Consider the following 22,398-nt stretch of genomic DNA (forward strand, 5'->3'; position numbering starts at 1 on the left):
TTGTGTGTAAGTTTTGACGTCCATATGGACTCTAGGCCTGGGTAGCTGGCAGTTCTAACACTAACTGAGAAGAAAGGTGCCAATCATTCCTTCTTCAGTGAAGTCGCATAAGGACCATGCCTGTAGTAGCCAAGGAACTTGACTGATGTCCCTCTTTTCCTGTGGGAGCCGTGCAGGCTCTGGTGTTTGTCTGGTAGGCAGCTAAGGAATATAATCTTGATAATCCGGGGAGTCTGGATTATCATAGGAATAGAATTATCCCTTTTGAATCTGACTTTGTGATGTGATCAGTGTGGCATAGATTTGGGAAAACTCGAAAAAAATCACACTTGGCACTTGCTTTGTTCTTAGTGTCCTAAGGAGGAACAGAGGCTTGTGTCTGAGTTCAGGTTTTCTGAGTAGAGGCTGCAACTCTGAGTAAGATGTGTTGTTAGTAGAGACTTTGAGCAGTGTCGCAGCCACACTAAAAGCTGCCTGTGTCCACAGCAATGACACTGGGGACAGCACCAGGACTCGGCAGTCCCCAACTCATGGTTTTACTTTTGAAGGAGTCATAGTTCAGAACTGTTTGGCTGTATTGTTCCTTGGGAAAGGTAGGTCACATGGTTTCACTAGCAGTGTGAATGGTCCTGCTGAACCATGCACAGTGTTTTTTCTTAAGAGTCTCTGGAGACAGATGGCGTCGTTGTTAAGTGATTGTTGCACACGCAAGTGCTAGGAGGACTGCCGAGCAGGACAGTGTCTCTCTTCAGACTTCTTGCCCCCCAGTGCTGACAGTACTGGCCTCTAACCTGTGGGACTCAGAGTCATGGTCTTGTCTCCTTGCTCAGCAGGGAGTGTTAGTCCATCTGGCTCATGTCATAGACGCATTATTGATATGGGGTGCTGTGGATGATAAGCTTGTAGGATTTAGTCTTTTTGTTCCCTGTTAAGAGCCAAGAATTGTAAGCTGACAGATGCTTCTTATCTTATTATGTGAGAATCTGTGTGCCTGAGGTTTTAAGAACCAGACTTTGAAGCAGTTATTGCTTAATTCCAAATGTTTTATATAAAATTTGAAGTCAGTTGGTTATATTACAAGGGTATCATATCCTGGTTTGTTTTGTTTTTAGGGTAATGGGAATTGGACCTAGGACCTATGTATGTCTGGCAAGTACTCTACCACTGAGCTATATACCCAGTCCTCTTTTCATTTTTACTTTAAGACAGTACTCGTGAGGTTGTCCAAGCTGGCCTTGAATTTGCTCTGCAACCAAGGAATGATAGGCCTTGAAATTTCAGTCCTTCTGCCTTAGCCTTTGAAGTAGCTGGGATGGCAGGCCTGTGCCGTTTCATTGTATTTTAGTTTTTACTTAGGTAATTTGTTAGTGATATAAACTTAGTTTGGGTGAGATAGAAGGTATTTCCTAATTGTTGGAGCAGAAGCAGTAATTGTGTCCCGTTTCCCCGCCCCCACAGGGTTTCTCTGTAGCTTTGGAGCCTGTCCTGGATCTATCTCTTGTAGACCAGGCTTGCCTCGAACTCATAGAGATCCGCCTGCTTCTGCCTCCCAAGTGCTGGGATTAAAGGCATGCCCCACCACCGCCCGACTTGGAACAGTAATTGTTAAACCTAGTTTTTGCCCATATCTTCTGTGGATAGTCAGGTTCTCCTGTACCCCATTCTTAAACACTTGTGAATATAAGGGGGCTTAGTCACTCAGAGGCTAAGTTGGCTGTGCGACAGATACAAATTAGCTAAATGAATCAAAACGGAATCTGTTAATTAAGGGATTTAGTTGGGTTTCCATTCCCACAGTGTGGGCATTTGGTAATTCCTAGAGGATGGGCTAATCTTCCATGTAAAATGCTGAACACTTAATTACAATAAGGAAGTATTGTGTTTCAGTTATCACTGGTTCAGAATAGTCCCTCTGGAGCTCATGGTTTCTGTGAGTATGGTTCCATGCCACATTCTGCTGATCAGTCAGGACTTAGTGACAACCTCTTGTGACAAATGCCCTGTAGGTTCCTGTGCTGTGAAGCTAATGGCAGCCTGGGCAGGCTGCAAGTGGCCTGCAGCTTAGTTTTTGCTTTGTTCTTCTTTATTGTGACCCACTTCTGAGATGCCCAGTCAGAGAAACGAGCTGATGGCAGATGTGTGGATCTTGCTTGTAGAATGGCCACGTGGTATAAAGTAGCAGAGTCCTTCTTGACTGTGGTTGGTTTTCATATGCTAAGAAATATTTGTGCATTACTGTTTAGAAACCACAACTGTACAATAAAATTGTTGACCTAAAATAGCCTACTAAAGAAAGAAAAATGAAAAACCTTTTTGAAAAGAAAATGGTGGAGTAGGCCATTTTTAAGTTGAAATTTGTAGTTTATGGAATGAATTTCAAAAATTTTTCACTTCTCTGCCATAGAAATAGCTTCTGGCTGTTATAGTTATCCTCTAGCGTGTGGCTGGTCTTCCCTTGGTTCTTTCTGCTTCCCTTTCCCATGTGGAACTTTGTTAGATACTTAGCCACCCACATGGGGATGGGGATTATGTCAGAGCATCTCAGAGTCTAGCTGCAGGTATCGGAAATGGGTGTGTGGACGGAGAGGTCGCCCATATTCCATGGGTGCTTCTGGACTTCTTTGTGGGGGGGGCAGATGCTTATAAATATACAAGAAGGTGTTTTCTGGACTACAAAGAGGCTCTTCTTGCCCACTTGCTGGAAGAACTGGGTTAAATAAATACAATCAGTTCTTGGCTGGGTCTGAAAACATTCTGGGCTTTGTGTGGCAGTATGGCCTGGAAGACGGTGGATGCTGACTCTTGTTTCTTGTCCGGTAAGTTCCATGGGACTTCATTCTGGTTATCTTCATTTTTGGAACCACTAATGTCTCATGAAGCATATGCCTTAATTTGGCAGACTGATTGGGTTGGCTTTACAAATACAAGATGGGAACTAATTTTTCATATGGATGGAAAATATACTTAACACTAGTTCATGACTACAAGGCTGTTGTCTGAGAACTTACCTGTAGGAGGCTGAGGCTGACTCCAGGTAGTCAACTGACCTGAGGTTTGGATTATTTGACAGCTCTGAAGCCTCTATGGATCACACCTTCTCTAGTTTTTTTTTTTTAATTACCCTTCTACTGGAGAATGACTTATGTCATTGGCCTCCAGCAGAGCCCCCTGTATCACTGAATGACAGCAGGCGTAGGCCTCTCTTGGCCCGAGATGATTTTCCTCACCCCACATAGCACTCTTATGCTTGCCTGCCGTGCTTGCTGCCACTGGTGTTTCTTGCTTAGCTCACTTAAACTTCCTGCTTAAGAGCGGATTGTACACACAGTATGTTGTTAGTTTCGTGATGTGTCTTCAGATCATTTCCACTTTTGTTGATTGTTGAGATGGGGTCTTCTTATGTAGCTTATGCTGGTCTGGATCTTACAACCTCCCTTTCTCAACCCTGCAAGTTCTGGGATTACAGGCATGTGCCACTATACCACTGGATTTTTTTTATATGCATACTGGATATAGCAGTGACTGAGTGACTTCCAGAACAGGATCTGTCTCTGAGAACCATCTTTCCACTTATGTACCATTGATACCAGTGAGAAAGAGATTATTTATTCATCTTGTTCTAAATTCTAAAGTTCAGTTATTTCTATCCTTAGCTATAGCTGAAAGTTCATGCCCGTTCTCCATCCTGCTAGCATGTCTCACTGTGACCTCCCTTCCTCCCTCCCTCTCTTCCCTTTTAGGTTTTTTGAGACAGGGTTTCTCTGGGTAACAGCCCTTGCTGTCCTGGAACTAGCTTTGTAGACCAGGCTGGCCTTGGACTCACAGAGATTCGCCTGCCTCTGCCTCCTGAGTGCTGGGATTAAAGGCTTGTGCTACCCTGCCCTGCTGTCTCCGTGATGTTTTTAAGACAGTATTGTGATAAAGGGATCTGGCAGAAACTGGCTGGGAGAGGTACACACGACACTGACTGGAGCATGGTCAAAGATGACTTGGGCTTATAGATCCTGGAGACTGGCAGTGCTTGGAATCTGTATCAGCAGCATCCTTGTCCCCATTTAAGATTTCAGTTTTAGTTCTGTTATCCCAAGAGGGTCCCGTTATTTGAGCCCATATCTTGTTTGATGTATTCTCATCATCATCGTCTATACTCAGGATGGCTTGGCCTGCTACTGGCTAACAGCACTGGCTACATCTCAGCTCTGGTGTTCCTGGCAACCAGATGAAGGTTGGGAGCTTGGCTTAGCAGTCCCAGGGAGCTTATATTTGAACTGTGTGCTGTGCTGTCTGAACCTGCTTCTGAGCTTTGCTAACTGACACCTTTCTCTTCTTTCAGAGGACTATCCCAATGGCACCTGGCTGGGCGATGAGAACAACCCTGAGATGCGGGTGCGCTGTGCCATCATCCCCTCCGACATGCTGCACATCAGCACCAACTGTCGCACGGCTGAGAAGATGGCGCTGACGCTGCTGGACTACCTGTTCCACCGGGAGGTGCAGGCTGTGTCCAACCTGTCGGGCCAGGGCAAGCATGGGAAGAAGCAGTTGGACCCCCTCACGATCTATGGCATCCGGTGTAAGTTATACAGCTAATAACAGCCAGGCTTGTGGGGCTGCTGAGGTGGTCAGGGAGCTGAATTTAGACCATGTTTCCAGTGCTGGGGGTGATGCCACGCTAGTGATTATCACAGAGATGGGGATCTGGACCCAGGATTTTGCTTTGGCAAGATACTGTGTCGCACCATGTGCTGAGAGCAGTACTTGGGAATATACTCCAAGGAATTGCGGATCCCTGTGTCAGTCATCCTTAGGCTGGTCTTGAAGAAGAGAGAACAGAGGTGGGATTCCTTGCTGCCCACTGGCACAGTGCTCCTGAGCTGCCCAGTGGCATGAGTGGAGTCTGTTCAGGGACGGCTTGGCCTTGGCACCATGCTTGCTTATGAGCTGACCTGGCTGTGTTGGAAGCCAGCAGCACTCTAGGACCAGTTTTATCACCCTACACGATCTTGGTGGGTTTTCCTTGAGGAACACCACTTGCTCAATCTGGTTGTCTGTGTCATCCTGGTGATACTTGGAAAACTTGTAAGAAGCTCAGGCTCCTCATCAGTGACCAGTCTGATACCCAGCCTCCTAGACTGTTCATTCCAGAGCTACCTGGAATGAACTGGCAAGTGGTGGCCTCTGCTCAAGTGCAGGATGATTCCTGGGCTGGCTGTGTGTTTAGTTTCACTGGGGCCACACCTTTGGCCTTTCCATCATCCCAGAGGGGGCAGCTTCTTTGTCCTTACTGAGGAGTCAGCAACATGGGGAAATACTGGGGCCAGAGGAACCATAGCTCTATGAAATATCCCACAGAAGGTAACCTTCCTTAGACAGAGAGACTGGCATTGGGGCTTCAGAGTGTTGAGCCAGTGGGCCCTATATTTTAGACTAGACGCCATGGCCTAGCTCCAAAGGTTTGTGGTGAGTTGGGGAGAAAAGGACGCTAAGCCTACAGACATCTGCCTGAGAGTCTGCCTTGCCTTCCCCAAACCATGATTTGCACTTGTGTTCATTTGGCAGCCAAATTTGTAGGCCGTGTGTGAGGGAAGGAATGTAGGCTGTGAATAAGAACCATGGGCCCATGGCCTTGGGCCCCATACTAGCCTTAGCTTTGTAGGAACAGAAACTGGGTGAATTGCTAGTATTCTTCCATCTGCGTGGGCCCTCGTCAAGGTCTGGATGCACCACACAGACTCCTCGCTTGGGTATAGACCCACCTTTAGAGGCTACTGATGGAGCCATATCTACCCAGCCTCCTCCCCCAGCCCTTCTGTCAGTAGTGTTAGCGTTCACATGGAATCATTGAGTGTTAAAAAAAAAAAAGATTGTTCACCTTTGATCTCCAAGCCTCAACTTGTCTAGTATTGCCTTAAACTTCAGAGTCTCATGGTAATTCCTGCTGCTGGCTTTATTCATCTAGTCCTGTTAGCTGTGGTCTTATCTCTAAGTACCATCTTCACAGCCTGTTGAGTTTGCAAAGGATTGGTTAGCTCCCCAGGATTTGAGTCCTCAGTGAAAGTGTGTGCAGAAAGGCAGTAGCGTGCCTTTGAGTGTCTTTTGGATACAGGCCATGCATCGGTGTGGCGGTGGTCTGCCATTCGGGCAGGGGTCTTGAGATATACTGAGAGCACTAGTTTGACCAGAGAGCCAGAGAAGAGTTTGGTCAGTGTGAGCTGGTAGCTGTGTGAGAGACAGGTGGGAGACCTCTTCTCAGAAGGGATTGGACACTGTGCTGTGGACCCAGTTTAGAATGGCCATCAAAGACTGCAAACTAAGAGGAGGAAGAGGAGTTGTCAGGAGGTATGTATGGGTCAGGATGAGTCAGGGAAGCCTGGCAGGAGACCTTGGGAGACTTGGAGGGGCCTGTTCAGAGTGCTCCCCAGCTCAGTGCTCCCTCCTGTCCATGGGGGTGGTGGCTGTTGTTTTCTGGGGGAGCTGCTGTTATCTATTATGAAAAAAATGAGTTCTTGGCTTGCGGTTTCCTGCATAGGTTTCTACTTGGACTTGAGATTACTTTAGCGGTGGTAGTGTCCTCCTTCCTTTGTGACTGGTAATGAAATATGCCACCCACTGAGGGGCAGCTCCGTTTGTTCCCTCTAGTCTGTTGCCTTTCCCACAGCTCCTAGCAGGCTCTTGTGTCGGCTCACTGTGTGATAGCTGGGAAGCTACTTTTATGGTTTTCAGAGTCAGCAATGGAGTTCTGGAGGGTGGAAAGGCCACTAGCAATGATGTGAGCTTCCTGGCTCTGCTACTAGTGGGTGAGCACGCTGGGGCACCTTCCACAGCTTGGTGCAGGTGTGCCCTTGACCTTAGCCTTCCTGTCAACTAAGTAAGTGCTTCACTCCTTGGGCGACAGGTGAGCCACGCGGCACCAACTGGAAGCTTCTGTTCCTGTTCTTCTGAGGGCTTCTGGTTTCTTTGTTTTTTTTTTGTTTGTTTGTTTGTTTTGTTTTGAGACAGGGTTTCTCTGTGTAGTTTTGGAGCCTGTCTTGGAACTTGCTATGTAGACCAGGCTGACCTCAAACTCAGAGAAATCTACCTGCCTCTGCCTCCTGAGTGCTGGGATTAAAGGCGTGTGGACTCAGCTAAGGGCTTCTAGTTTTGAGCCACGTTTCTACTGCCGGACCTCAGGGTAGCCTTCTGAGCAGGGCGGAGCAGCAGGCTTTCTTTGTTTTCAGCTGAGGTTTTCACCTCAGTTGTGATGGAAGTGAATGCATAGGCGGATAGCCAGAAGCTTTACTATGAGGCTGGTCTTACTTTCCTGTTCCTAGTTTTTGCTTCTAAATGGTCACAAGGACAATGACATTCTTAGTTCATGAAGCTGTCAGATGTGCATCAAATAAAGTAATTGGTCAATAGTGGGTTCTGTGGTGACTGTGACTGGGGCCAGGTAACTAGTGTGTGCCTCAGTCCTTTACCCATACTTAAAGCTACACACAGCACGTGTAATTGCTCAGTGATTTATCAAATACTAACTCTATGTCTGTTTAGGAGACTAGCGCTCCAGCTCACACCTAGATTCCCTTTCGTGAGGAAGGGTGGAAAGTGGTCCCATGTGGTGTTCTCCGCAGTCCAGCCTCCTTCCAGATCACAGATGTGGCTGTCGCTGTTTCCTGATCATGTGCTCACAGAAGAGTCAAGGCATTTCCTAATGCCTGATACGTAATATAGCATTTAAAGGCTTTATTTTCATTCTCTCTTGTATTTTGTATCCATAGGAGCAGTTTTAGAGTTTGTGTGGTAACTTAGCTCTCAGATATGATCCAAATTCAGTGGCTTTAATAGTCAAAACAGGAAATTTTCCAACTTAGAATTTTTATTATTATTATAGTTTTAAATTTTTTCTGTTAATCAGTGAAGTTGCATGAACCAGCTACAGAGGTCACTGTTGAAGAGATGTCTTGTGTCATTCACCACCACTGCTGCCATTGGGTATAAGAAAGGGCCATGGGCTGGAAACATGGTCCAGTGGTTAAGAGCTCTTACTGCTCTTTCAGAAGACCTGAGCTTGGTTCCCAGCTCCCACAATTGTGATTCACAACTGTCTGTAGCTCCAGCTCTAGGAGAGCCAGTGACTCTGACCTTTCTGTGGGCATCTCTACTCAAGTGCACATGCACAGGAACATTTGTGCACATGCATGCATATACATATACTCTTTTTAATTGGCAGAGTCCAAGAAGTAGCAATACAAAAAAAAAAAGTTCTAAAAAGAAAAAAGGGAGGGGTGTCACATGGGCTAGTGAGATACGGAGCCAGACTTAGGATAGTCTATCATCTCTTATGTCATCTGTGTCTGTGATCTCCTGATTGTTGAGTGATAGTATCTGCATGCTGTTCAGTGATGCTCCTGGTGTGCTTTGTACACATAAAGATCAGCAGTCTGGGTCCCAGTGGGTGTGCATGGCTTCCCCTCCATCCTCCACTGGTGGGTTGTGGGTAGTACTCCAGGGAGTAAATAGTTGCTGTGCTCAAGGAACTTGTGTTCTGGGAGACAGCCTGGTAAGAACACAGGAGCAAGCATCTGACAAGTAGCACTGGCCAAATAGCTCCAGATAACGGCTGCTCACTGCACAGATAACCAGTGTTTGCTGAGTTACAGCACAGGAGCAAAACCAAGTTCCCTGCATTTACAAGGGAGAAGGAGTTACAACATGTTCATGTATTACAGTCCAGGGAAGTGATGGGTGTTCTAGAAAGCAGGCATGCTGTGCCGAGGGGAGGTTTGGATGAGGAGGGAGGACAGAGTACTGTTGACTGGTCTGGGCAGAGGTGGGTGGGCGGGACTACAGCTCTAGCAGGAGTAATGTGCGAAGTCTCCATTTGATCCCCTAGGCAGTCGGGTGGTGTGTGCACGGTGCGAAGTCTCCATTTGATCCCCTAGGCAGTGGGGTGGTGTGTGCACGGTGCGAAGTCTCCATTTGATCCCCTAGGCAGTGGGGTGGTGTGTGCACGGTGCGAAGTCTCCATTTGATCCCCTAGGCAGTCGGGTGGTGTGTGCACAGTGTGAAAGTCTCCATTTGATCCCCTAGGGTGGTGTGTGCTGTCTTGTGAGTTTAGGGGAAGAGAAGTTGGAGGCCGCGGAGCCTGGAGCCTGGAGAAACGGAGTCCCCTTGGTGTTGGGGTGAAGTTGGGTTATTTTGTAGTTACATAATAAGAAGAGTGACAAGTATTTGCGTCTGGCCCTGCAGACCCAGTGACCTGAGTGACTCTTTCCTGATGCAGTTAGATTTTCTGGCTTGAATTCTGGAAGAAAATCAGCCTTCCAGGAGTAGGCCAGCAGGTCAGCTAGGTCTGTTTGCAGCACTCAGCTCTCAAGAGGGGAGCCCAGGTCAAGCCTGCATCTGATAGCTTTTATCTGGGACATGTTCTTTTTTAGGTCACCTCTTCTATAAATTTGGAATCACGGAATCTGACTGGTATCGGATCAAGCAGAGCATTGACTCCAAGTGCCGTACAGCATGGCGGCGGAAACAGCGAGGCCAGAGCCTGGCGGTCAAGAGCTTCTCCCGGAGGACGCCGTCCTCATCCTCATACAGTGCCTCAGGTATGCTCAGAAGAAGGCTGCCCTGAAGCCTTTGTTCTCATGCAGGAGCTCGGCAGCTCTGGCCCCACTCAGTGTGAGGCTTGCTTATTTTCCCCTGTAGGTCCCGCAGGAAGAATTTGTGTGTGACCTTCCTTGTGCTGTCTGGCTACTCATCTCCTGAGTGTCTTGCAACCTTAGTAGTAGTTACTGTTGCTTTCCAAGTGGCTGTAGGTGAGGGTGGAGGGCCACATTATGCTCTTGAGTCTTAGTCTGAGGTTGTAGACTCAGGCTTGTCCTCAAGATCCCCGAGACAGATTCTCCAAGCTCTGCCCATGGGCCTCCTCTCTAGTGCTAGGGCTGTGCCCAAGGGCCTCTAGCAGTCTTGGCTCTGGTACTTTGCACTGGGCTCTGTCCTCACCTAAAACAGTCTTTTAGCCTCTTTTTCACAGCTTTCTTGGCGTTAGCAGTGCTCCTGAAAGCTGAGTCCTGTTTGGGGTTGGCTCAGGACCCAGAGCAGCAGTGGGCAGGGGCTGGCAGGGCTCCCTCTCAGTACAGGCTTTGTCCAGGGACTTTGTTTTGGAGGCTACAAAGCTGCTTACCTGGAGCCCTCCCTGACCATCTTCCAAAAAGTGCTCTTCCTCCCTTATTTTGGTGGTTATCAGATACTTGGCTCTAGCTGTTGCCTAGGTTCCTAAGGTGGCAGCTGTGTGGGCCACACACATTGTTCCCATGTAGAATGAGGAGTTTTGAGTTCTATCCTGGGAACCTGAGGGAGCCTCTAGGCATGGGTGGAATGTGTTTGGTGAAGTTATATCTGGCTGAGGCTGTGTGCGTGTGCATGTGCATGTGTGTGTATCACATAGTAGTTGTTGAATAGGTCAAACGCATCTTATGAGTAACTCTTGATTGCTCTCAACCCACATTGGTTGTAGTTTGCTCCTTTCTTACTTGAACAGTGGCACCTTCATGGTAGCAGCTCTGGCAGTGGCTTATCAGTTCTGTCTGTCTTACTGTGGCTCCCGTGTTATTGTCCATGAGCTCTGCATACGTGTGATAGTTTAAAGTTTAGGAGATTCTGCTTTCATTGGGTTGCAGAATTGGGCACTGGGGTGAACCTTGTTATAGAAAGTTGCTGTACAGACAAGAAAGCCTAGGTCTGTGGCCCCAAGAGCAGGAAGCTGGCATGCCTGTCCTCAGTCAGCATGCCTCCCAAGGCACAGTTTGGAATGTGGAGCAGCAAGGGGCTTTTGGGTAGTGCACAGCTGAATTAGGAGTTGAGGAGGCAGACTCGTGCTGGGAGAGCCCAAGTAGTGAATCTGGTGAGACTAGAAGTGAGGTTCAAGTCCCACAGAGTCCTTGGATTCTTGCTGGTTTCCCACGCCTGCCGTGTATAGCAGCTGGACACCTTAGCCAATTTACCCAAGCTGCCATTGGGTGGAACAGGTGTCCACATGCCCACCAGCCAGAGCAAAAAGCCGTGAATACAGGTCCAACTTTTGAGAGCGCTAGAAGGCCGTGGCTGGGCTCTCCCCAGAGTAAAGACAAAACTTTTTTTAAAAAAAAGATTTGTTTGTTTGTTTATTTGTGTGTGTGTATGTGTATTGTCTCTTGCCTGCATGTAAGTCTATGCAGCATATGCATGTCTGGTGCTAGAGGGAGGAGGTCAGAAGAGCACATCAGATTGTTGCCAGAGGTTTCTGTCCCACCTGGTCCTGCAGCCGATCAGTCCCAGAGAAACACACAGAGGCTTACATTAATTATAAACTAGTTGGCCTATTAGCCCAGGCTTCTTATTAACTCTTACACCTTACATTAACCCATAATTCTTGTCTGTGTTAGCCACATGGCTTGGTACCTCTTATCATCAAGGCATTCTCATCCTGCTTCACCTGTGTCTGGATGATGACTGCAGGCTGACTCTTTGCTCATCCCAGAATTCTCCTGTTCTCGTCACCCAACCTGTACTTTCTGCCTGGCTACTGGCCAATCAGTATTCTTTTAAAACAATACAAGACCATTTCCCCACGGCATCAGATCCCCTGGAACTGGGAATTATGGATGGTTGGGAGCCACCATGTGGGTGCTGGAACTGAACCCAGTTCCTCTGAAAGAGCAGCCAGCACTCTTAGCCGCTGAGCCATCCCTCCAACCATGTAAAGCCAGAACTTAAAGACAACCTGAGAAGATTTCACTGGGCTCACAGGTATCAGCACTTTAATAGGAAGACAAAATCCAGACACCTAATCTGGGAACATTTACAAGATCTCGGATACGGTACCAAGAAACAGGAAAATGTGACCTATGGCCAAAACAGAAAGCAAACAAAACCCAGATCCAGCTAACCAACCAACCAACCAACCAACCAACCAACCAACCAACCAACAAAAAACCTAGTGTCTAAGGAGGCCCAGTCTGGAATTAACAGCCCACATCACTAAAATGTTGTTAAAGTTGTGCTCAAGGGCTTCAAAGAGGAACAGAGATGTAGCAGCAAGGAAAGAAATGAGTTTCAAAAAATTGTCAAGCAGAGTTAGAGAGGAAACATGAAGGAGCAGTTGCTAGGTATTCATGCCGTTGAAACTGGCTGTTTAGCTAGGACTTGAAAGGAATTACAATCAAGCAGAGCTTATTAGACAGGTTCCCAGTGAGCCAGGTCTCACCCCGAATCTGACATAGTGTGATGTCATGGCCTGTATTGCCAACTTAGTGACGAGCACAGGGTGGGTGGAAAGAGACAGTTCTGTAGCAGTACACGTGCTCAGAGAGCCTGCCAGGAACATGTGCAGTCCAGAAAAGTGAGCCTGGAGGCCCCACGGCTGCATTCAGATGCATGCTGAGCCCTGGTACCTGTGCCGCTAAACAGGGCACTGTCCGCATTGCCTCAGCCACCGCAGTGATGGTCTGACCCATGGCCACAGGGCAGTGTGAGAGCTGTCAGGAATCAATGTTTGTGATGACAGTGGAACTTGAGCAAAAGGATGAGACACTCCAACCGTACAGCGTTTGATAGTGTACATGAAGGAGATGAGGAGTGGTGGCATTGGTGAGTTGGACTGCCTTCAGAGGTGTGGGCACCAAGAGATTGGCATAGAAAAGGCAGGTCGGCTCCATTCATACATATCCCAGCCATTAGAGCATTCCCTCCACAGGTGCTCAGGTTGTCAGGTGGAGGTGTGCTGTTTTGGAATCATATGCTAATTCAGGTAGAGTGGAGTGGTCTGAAGCTCCACATTTCTAACCCGCAGCCACCGGCACCCTCTTTGCTGGCAAGCCTGATTGAGACTCAATGCATGTGCCTGTTTCTGTGGCTCCTGCTCTAGTCACTGTCAGGCTTATTTACTTGTTAGTGGTTGAGCTCTTCTAGTTACTTGTATTTCTTTCTACTGCTCGACAGTGGCTTAGCATGATGATATTTATATTCCGTTTTTCTAATTTTTAATTTTTTTCTTTTTCACTGGTAGCTATTTTCTTTACTACCTATTGCTGTTCCGTTTATGAACATATTAGCATTTTTCTAAGATGCTATGAATGCTGGCTTCTTGTGTGGGCAGCCAGCCACTGTGGAGTGTATTAAGTGCCCAAAATCTGGGCAGGTCCCCAGGAATGTCATGTTTGAGAAGCCCTGGCAGCTGTCAGTGCCCCCCTCCCAGGGTGACTGTTGGGGAATGGACATGCCCTGTAGTATGTGTGCTGGTCTGACCGAGGCATCATTCCCAGAAGGCTCTGCTTGACCTGTGGTCTCTGTCCCCCTGCCAGTGGACATTGTTAGAGTGAGAGCAGTGCCAGCCCTGTTCTGTGCTCTTTGTGTTTGGAGCAGAAAAGAACCTGTGGCTCGGAGGATGCTGTTCATGGGGGTGGGGGCGTGTGAGGCATAGTTAATTGTAACCTTCTTCCCGTGGCTTTGGGGCGAGCTCAGAGCTGCCTCTGATATAGTAGATATAGTTTCAGGCCATGACTGGTTTGGCCATTGCTTTCAGAAGAGAGCCTGGGTTTCTCTTCTGACCACTCAGCATCCATGGGGTCTTGTGACAGTGCCTGCTTTGTAAACTGATGAGACATCTGTCTGTTCTTACTTACACGCCACATTCTTGGCCTAGATCTGATTAAACAGGGTGGGTGGTTAGGAAAGGGACTTCTGGAATCTTCGTCATTGTTCTGTCTGCATCTGCTGTTGGCTTAGCAAAGCTATTCTGGTCTTCAAGGCTATTTTGGTGATGGTAAAATGTAATTAAGCCAGAATCCTGTTAATTTGGAATTGGTATTGATTCCAGCTGGGTTGCCTTGTTACCTTAGACTTGTTAGTGGAGAGACAAGGGACCACCATACAATACTGCAAAATAATTTCTTTTTTTTTCCTTAAAATATTTATGTAGATAAGCTTTCATCTTTTATTTCATTTTGTTTACTTTGTATGTGTATTTTCACGTGCATGCCCCGTGTGTGTGTGTGTGTGTGTGTGTCGGGAAGGTGTGGTAGCGAGAGCACATGTGACTTGCACATGAGCGGAGGGCAGAGAACATCTTGCCAGAATAGGTTCGCTCCTTCTGTTTGGATTTTGAGGATTAAACTCAGATTAGCAGTCTTGGTGACAGGTGCCTACTGAGCCTTCTCACTGGCCCTGTATGAGTTTTGTGCCAAGGATAGCATGGTCGTTTGAATGAGAATGGCCCCCATAGGCACCTGTATTTGAATGCTTGGGTCCTAGTTGGTCTACTGTTTTGGGAAGGATTAAAAGTCGTGGCCTTGTTGGAGGAGATGGGTCAGTTGGGGTGGGCTTTGAGGTTTTTAAAGCTCATGCCAGGCCCAGTCTCTTTCTCTCTGCCTTGTTTTTGTGGCTCAGATGTAAGCTCTTATCTCCAATGTCTTGCTTGCCTGCTTGCCTTGCTCCCTGATGGTCATAGACTCATTTTCTGAAACTGCAAGCAAGCCCCCAATTAAATATTTTCTCTTACTCGTTGCTTTAGTTATGGTGGCTCTTCAGCAATAGAAAAGTAACCAAGACAGCTAGCTAGTTTGTTTGTTTGGTAGTGCTAGGGATGAGCCCCTGGACCTCATGCTACCATTGAGCTGTGTCTTCCATCTTCTGCCTGTACATGTGTGTGAATCCACAGGTTTAATTGGTGTCATGGTGCTTTTAAAATCACATGGTAGTCTGATGCTGCTGTGGAAAGGACGCTGAGCTTTTCTTTAGAGTCTGCTTCACATCCTTTGTAATGTCAGTCCACTTTCTTAAGGCTCAGGGCGTTACACTGTTTGCCCAGCAGGCTTGTTCTGACCAGTTACCACAAACCTCTGCCGTGGAACTGCATAATATACATTGAAAAAAAAAAAAAACTAAGCCCTAATATCCTGTTTCAGGAAATTGTGCTTGTGGTGTCATTACAGTTGGAGCTGAGGTGTGCTCAGTGTCTGAACACACGTGTAGCATGCGGACGTCTTACACTCAGTCTCCAGTACTGGAAGAAAAGTCATTATAGTTTGTATTACAATTAAAATAGCACACCATATATCAAACCAAATGTGCTTTGCTTTAATTAAACATAAGAAATAAAATGTGTTGTAGATGCAATTTGATTGAAGCATAGTCCTGTGGTCATATCTGTGGACAGACCTTGAATCTTAGCAATGCTTGCCTCGGCTACAAACCTCAGTTCCCCCTGACTTGCTGTTGACATCTCTGCAGAGCAGAGATGTGCTGACCCAAGACTAGGAACAAGGTCCATTCCCTCTTCAGGAACTGAGGGAGGGAGACATTCGGAAGCCAAGATGACTGTGTGTCACTCTGTATGTGGTACCTAAGGGTCCTAACTAACACCTGCTCCTGTGTTCCACAGAGACCATGATGGGTACCCCTCCACCTGCCAGTGAGCTTCAGCAGTCCCAGCCCCAGGCTCTACACTACGCCCTGGCCAATGCACAGCAAGTGCAGATCCACCAGATTGGAGAGGATGGACAGGTGCAAGTAGTACGTACCTTCTCACTCAGGTGTCTGGGGCGGTGAGGGGAGGGGGCCGAGGGAGTGTTGTTGGCATGGGGAGAAACAGGCAATAGTTTGAGGTGAAAGCGCTTTATTTAGAGAAGCAGCTTGACAACCTTGCATGTGGCTGTTGGCTGCTGCGGAGCAACCTAGTGACAGAAATCCCTGCAGGACATTCACTAGCTCCTGTGGTTCATCTCAGTGAAGAGGCAGGTAGGCCTCAGCCAGGGTGCTGTGTTCTGAGCCATAGGCAGCACAAAGGCTAGGCAGAGTCTTCTGCGTACTCTGAGCACACAGTAGGAAGCGGCAGAACAGGAAGTATGCACCTCAGAAACTGCTGGAGAGCAAGGAGCTCTATGGGCAGCTCTGGGGCCACTCTGGTATTTTTGTCCATTGGTTGTGGGGCTATTTTAAAGGAAACATAGTGACTGTAAGTGGTGGGTTTCACGGGCTTGTTGATCTGTGTAACTGACTAGATATCAACAGGAACTGCCATCTGGTCAGTGGGGAAGTCTGGGAGAGCACTGGGAATAGATCCCTTTGGCACAGGGCTGTGTGCACAGTGAAGCAGAAGCAGCTCAATACCTGCAGCAGGTTCTTTGCTGTAAGACCTTGATGAGCTAAGAGAGGATTTAAAAAATAAAAAGAGTTAGTTTTAGTTAATGTATATGCATGTGGGGGGGATGGGGGGGATTTGTGCATGTGAGTGTCAATGGAGGCCAGAAGAGGGCTTCAGATGCCCTGGAGCTGGGGTTGTGGGGTATTGTGAGCCACCCCACAGGTGCTGGGAACTAAACTCAGGTTTTTTGCAAGAGCAAGTGCTCTTGACTTCAACTATCTCTCCAGCTCCACATAGGATTTTGATAGAAGTCAGACCCTAGACTTGGAGCAACATGTGTTACTGTTTACACGAAGTGTTTCCACTTCAGTGCAGTGCTCACAAGTGACCCTTCCCACCTGCCATCCTTACCAGCTTTCCCCCAGTGACCCCCCACATTCTTAGTTTTTAAGTAACATTTAAAGTTCAGCAGATCACATAAATCATGTGATGAACATTTCCCTAAGAGACTGTGGGATGAGCTCAGGCTGTGCACACATTGCACCAAGCTGGCCAGCCCTGCCCTCTCTTGGGCTGAGAGCAGATAGGCATGAAGTCGGCAGAAGGTGCTTGTTGTTTCCTTTGGTTTGTTTTTCTCTGATGCTTCTTGGTGTCTTCTCTTGCTGCGGATCCCACAGGGTCATCTCCACATTGCCCAGGTGCCTCAAGGAGAGCAGGTGCAGATCACACAGGACAGTGAGGTGAGTCAGGTGTCACCCTGTGAGGTCAGAAGGCCACACGGTCATGTGCTCAGTGTGTGGACCCAATGCCATTCCAGCAGAGCGCTCTAGGAGAGAGTCTGTTTGCCTCAGTAGGGTGACTGGGATGTCTTTTACAATTGATGATGGTGTGAAATGCGATCTGTAAGAGACTCTGGAGGCCCAAAGTGGTGGGAGTAGCTTCCTGCCTTTTGTGGGCCATGCTGCGCTCCTGTGTACATGCCTTGTGAATCTACAGTTGTTTAAAATAAAAAGGAAAAATAAAGACATTTTTATTTGTGAGTCAGAGTTGGGAACAGACTTAAGCTTTTGTGCTTTTAATACAAGAAAAAAAAGATTCAGCTTATAATACTTGGTTTATTTTTGTGGGTTTTGTTGCTAAAAGGGGTTGGGTTTTTGTAGACTTAGTGGTTTCCTTGTTATTTCTGAATAGTGTAGGGAAGTTCTCACTCTGTCTCCTTTTTTTACTTTGCAGGGCAATCTGCAGATCCATCACGTTGGCCAGGATGGACAGGTAAGTGCTCACCTTTCCCCATCCACACCTTCTCACCATGTCCTGCACACAGCCTGTGTTCCTCAGCATGAGACACTGGTGTGAGGGTGGGAGAGGGCTTGCGTCCAGCAGGAGGCAGCTGCGGTGGAATGTCCAGGAGTACGTGCAGGTGGACTCTGGCCTGCACTTGTGCTTTGTGGGCTCTCACGTTAGCTTTTTGCACCAGCGAAGAAACTCCCGCCAAGTTCATTGCTTTCTGCAACTTTCCATGAAAATCTGATGACATTTGCACAGGTAGGACAAGGTAGGCTTGGTTCTTCTGAGAATAAGGAGAGCAGTTCTTTATTGGCTATACCTGGAAGGACTTCTGTGCTTAGTGAAATGTCCCAGGCTGTGGGTGCCCAGGGGGGAAGTGCTACAGGGAAGCTGGTGGTGGCAGTGGGGATTTGTACTTCTGTGGGTTTTTTGTGGGGTTTTTGGGAAGGTTAGTTTCCACTCTGGGTCCCTATGAATAGTCAGGATGTGTTCCTGTTTGTATAATCCAGCTTACGAAGTTGTGGAGACACACAAAACTCACTCGTCATACAAGGCTCTGCTCCTTGTTTTGTAAGACTAGCATTCTCTGTGCTGGAAGACCCATGTGTCTTCCCTGTGCTAAAGAGAACCCTGTTCATTTCTGCCAAGCTTATGCAGTTGGGAGCAAGTGGCAGAAGCTGGTTCTCACATCCTTCCTCTTGAAGAGTTTTCAGCCTTGTAGTTGGTTCCTCTCTCTGCTCTTTATGATGTTGTGCTTTGCGTTTGTTTTGTTGGTGGTTCCCCATGGGAAGATCTTACCTTTTCATAGTCAAGGAAAGAAAAGCCTGTTACCTCAGTTTCTCACTGTTTCTACCATGAATAAAGTTCCACCTGGAATTGAAAAAAAATACAGGGGACTTTTACAGTGTATGATGCTTGTGCCGGATGGTAGGCAGAAATGCCTGCCTGATCCTTGGCCTCTCCACCTAACCTGAGGGCAGAGAGCCCAGTGTCTAACCCCAGGCATGGCAGCTTAGACCACAGCCACAGGCTTCTAGTCAGGGGCAGTGAGGCTGTGAAGGAGCCACTGCCTGAGCTTCCAAGGCAGACACCTGGTTCTGCCTCCGTCCCCAGTGTCACAAAAGCCAGTCACTGCTGCCAGCCATGATTCCCTTCTCACTCTGCTCTAAGCAACCTCCCAGCAAGAAGCTGCAATGTTGATCACTTCTCACACTGAGAAATAACTTGTACATCTGAACCCCATACTTTCTTGCCATTCCCTGCTTCCCAGTGTCACTGTATCCGGGACCACACATCAGAGGGCACTGCTGGCATCCTCTTCTCTCCTGGAGGCAGCTTGCCTTCTGGTGGGAACCTACAGCTGTGCTCATGAAGCAGCTGTCTTCTGCAGGCCCATTCGCCAGGGGTCTTTGCTTCCCACTTGCCCAGATTCTGTCCTTATTTCATCATCTGGCCGGTTCTCGAGTCTGGTCAGTAGCCTTACTCAGAATGGCTTCATTTTTATGGTTCAGAAGGCGTAAATGCTCCATTCACCTTGATATCCTCAGTGGAGCTAAGGTCACCAGACCTGTGCTTGGGACAGTTAACTCTGTCACCTGTCCTCTTCCTGGGCCCACAAGAGGATTGAGCCTGTGGCTCTTGGATCCTTTATTCCAAGTTGGTCTTAGGTTTTCCTTTATCCGGTGTGAATGCTGGAATGTTTTCCTGAAACCTGACTGCATGCGCTGCCTGTAGGTATGTGGAAAGGGTGTTACTAGGACATCGTCCTCAGCTGTAAAAGCTCTGGAAGATATTTTATGACTTTTTATTTACTTACTTATTCTATTTATTTATTTATTTATTTATTTATTTATTTATTTATTTAATTTTTGTTGTTGTTGAGACAAGATTTCTTCTTTTAGCCCTGGCTGTACTACAGACTAGCTCCTCAAGGCAACATGGGCTCCACTGTAGCTTCAGTAGTGTTTTCTTTCTTCTCTACCCTCTCCACATTGGCTCCTGAATACTGGTCCTGACACATCTCACTCTGTGAACCACTGTGTGATAGATGACTCCTGTTGTCAGCTCAGCCTAGTCGTCTAAGATATTCCAGTTTTTCAGACAAATAACATTTGTGCTGTAATATCAATATATTTTCTTCATCTTGATAAGTCAGAAGATAATTCTTGAATTATATTAGAACCCTGTTTAAACATTATTGGGGCTGGCTAAGAAAGAGCACTTGCTGCTCTGCAGTGTTCCCAGCTTCAGTGTCATGTGGCTGGCTCACAATTACCAGTAACTGCATCACTGAGGGATCTGATGTTCTGGCCTCTGGGCACCTGTATTCATATGTTCATACTCACGTACAGATACACAGGCCTACACATAATTTTTAAAGACTAAAAAGGAACTTTATAAAAACTTGGATATGTGGGTCTAGAGAGATGGCTCAGCAGTTAAGAGGACTTAGCTGTTTTTCCAGAGGTCTTGAGTTTAGTTCCCAGCAACCACATGGTGGCTCACAACCATTTCTAGTGAGATCTATCAGATCCTCTTCTGGTGTGCAGGCATACATGCAGATAGACCACTTGCATTCTTAATAAATAAATCTTTAAAAAACAAAACCCCTCAAACTTGTGTTCCAGGCCTGGTGGCACAGGCCTCTCTGATTACAGGTATCAGGAGTACCGCCGGTGGCTTCGTTCTAGGTGATCCTCGAACTTGTGAACATCTCTGAAGTGCCCATCTCCAGCTGAGCACACTCCATGTCCTCTGGAGCTGAGCATTCCTAGCAGTATGGGGGTGGCTGGATGCTTCCAGACAGAAGCTTGCTGTGTAAATTGGACAGACAGATGAAATCAGAGTTTTCTTTGGGCCGCCATCTCACAAATAATGACATGGAGACTTGTTAATATGAAAGCTCAACCTTAGCTTAGGTTTACCCCACTGGAGCTTATAACTTAAATTAACCCATTTACACTGCTCTACCTTCCATCATGTGACCTTACCTGTCTTCCATCTTGCACCTCCTGTTTCCTCTCCATGTCTCCTGGCTTCTCCCAGGGCCTAGGTCCATCTTCTCTTTGTCTCTCTTTCTCTGGTTGGATGCCCCCCCCAACCTCCTGCCTAGCTATTGGCCATTCAGCTTTTTATTATACCAATCACAGCAATACATCTTCACACAGAGTAGAAACCTCCCACAACAGACAGACTTTTGGCCAAGTGTGCCAAAGACAGAGACCTGTTGTTGAGCTGTACCTGGGCAGGGAAAAGGAAGTTTCAGGCTCGAATGTTACTTTGGGCTCTTGTTTTCTTGGTACTGTGTCCTACAGCTTGTGACACCAAAGAGCCTTTGAAGTCGGGCAGAGTCCCATGAGAAACGGGGCACAGTCTGTGGCTGGGAAGTATGTTGTGACATGTTTAAAAAGATGACTTGGAGGAATGCTCACTCATGTTTATGGTCTCAGCCTCTGGTCACCAGAGCCGAGGCTTTCAAGGGGCTGTGTTATTTGTATAAGGTGATGTGGATTCATAACAATCCCAAAGATACCCAAGGGCAGGCCACACTGCTGCTGTCCCGTTCCCACCTCCATCCCACATTCCATTCTCTTTAAGGGACTCCAGTCAGCCAAGGCGAAGGGCAGACTGGAATCACAGCATCACTTTTGATTGATTTTTATCATTTTTAGTACAGTTCTTGCTTTTTCTGTTTTTGAAAAGGTTTTGGTTTTTTATAAAACAGAGTTTCTCTGTGCATATAGCTCCTGCTGTCCTGGAACTAGCACTTGTAGACCAGGCTGGCCTCAAACTGACAGATCAGCCTGCCTCTGCCTCTGAGTGCTGGGATTAAAGCTGTGTGCCACCATCGCCCGGACAACACACTTTCAGGATGTTAGCAGTGGTGCTGTTGGTAGCACTGGAAACAGGCTCCACTCCGTTCTTTTCAGCCTTTTCCTTGTGAGGAGTGCAGCCTGCACTAGTGTTGCAGGTTAGCGTTTACACACGCGCATGTGCTCACTTCTTCTCTAATTCCAATTTAGAACATTTAGGTCATCTCCAAAAAGAAGAAAAAAATCTTGTTTGATCCTAGGGTATGGTACCTCCCTACCCACGGAGTGACAGCCTCAAAGGGGAAAACAGTGGTAATGCGGGCACGCTTTCATTCCACCCTAAAGCTGATGGTCCACAAGCCAGGGCCTCTCTGTATAAATGAATTCTATCTATCTATCTATCTATCTATCTATCTATCTATCTATCTATCTATCTATCTATCATCTAATCTATCTAGAAACTGGGGCCGGGCAGCGGTGACATACGCCTTTAATCCCAGCACTCGGGAGGCAAAGGTAGGTGGATCTCTGAGTTGGAGACCAGCCTGGTCTATAGAGTGCGTTCCAGGACAGCCAGAGCTAAACAGTGAAACCCTGTCTCAAAAAAACAAAAAAAGAAGAAAATAAGAAAGAAAGAAAGAAAGAAAGAAAGAAAGAAAGAAAGGAAGGAAGGAAGGAAGGAAGGAAGGAAGGAAGGAAGGAAGGAAGGAAGGAAGGAAGGAAGGAAGGAAGGGAAGGGAAGGGAAGGGAGGAAGAAACTGGATACTGCAGTCTTTCCCTTGTTAGGAAAGTGCTCTACCACTGAGTTATATACTTTGAAGTATGCAACTGGCTCTTTTTGGGTTTTGGTTTTGTTTTGTTTATTTGAGACAAGGTCTCATTATGTAATTCTGGTTGGCCTGAAACTCATAGAGATCCGTCTACCTCTACCTCTCAAATGTTAGGATTAATTTTGTTTTTAATTTTGAGACAGGATCTCAGTAAATTGCACAGGCTGGCCCTGAATTCATTCTCTAGCCCAGGACTTGATTTAACATGTAGTCCAGGAAGACCTTCCTCGCCCAATCTCTTGAGTAGTTGGGTGTGTGTGTGTGTGTGTGTGTGTGTGTGTGTGTGTGTGTGTGTGTGTGTGTCTGCACCAGCAAGTCTGGTTATCCATGGATTTCCAGTTGAAAACGGAGGTCATAGTGATGTGCCTAA

The 22,398-nt window shown here is 47.1% G+C and overlaps 1 protein-coding gene across 8 annotated transcripts in view; it reads left to right on the forward strand.

Moving 5' to 3' along the window:
* Positions 1–22,398, forward strand: part of Banp (BTG3 associated nuclear protein) — a 74,813-nt gene that overhangs the window by 41,799 nt on the left and 10,616 nt on the right. For 4 of the 8 annotated variants that reach the window (XM_075977500.1, XM_075977497.1, XM_075977495.1 and 1 more), the window contains 5 exons: positions 4,334–4,573; positions 9,417–9,584; positions 15,398–15,528; positions 16,777–16,839; positions 17,333–17,371. In XM_075977500.1, the coding sequence (XP_075833615.1) occupies positions 4,334–4,573; positions 9,417–9,584; positions 15,398–15,528; positions 16,777–16,839; positions 17,333–17,371 (641 nt within the window). Of the gene's footprint in view, positions 1–4,333; positions 4,574–9,416; positions 9,585–15,397; positions 15,529–16,767; positions 16,840–17,332; positions 17,372–22,398 lie in introns of all 8 variants that reach the window. The other 4 variants (XM_075977493.1, XM_075977496.1, XM_075977499.1 and 1 more) reach the window with 1 other exon arrangement.

This window comes from Microtus pennsylvanicus, chromosome 6, assembly GCF_037038515.1.
Source record: "Microtus pennsylvanicus isolate mMicPen1 chromosome 6, mMicPen1.hap1, whole genome shotgun sequence".
Classification (NCBI taxonomy): Eukaryota; Metazoa; Chordata; class Mammalia; order Rodentia; family Cricetidae; genus Microtus; species Microtus pennsylvanicus.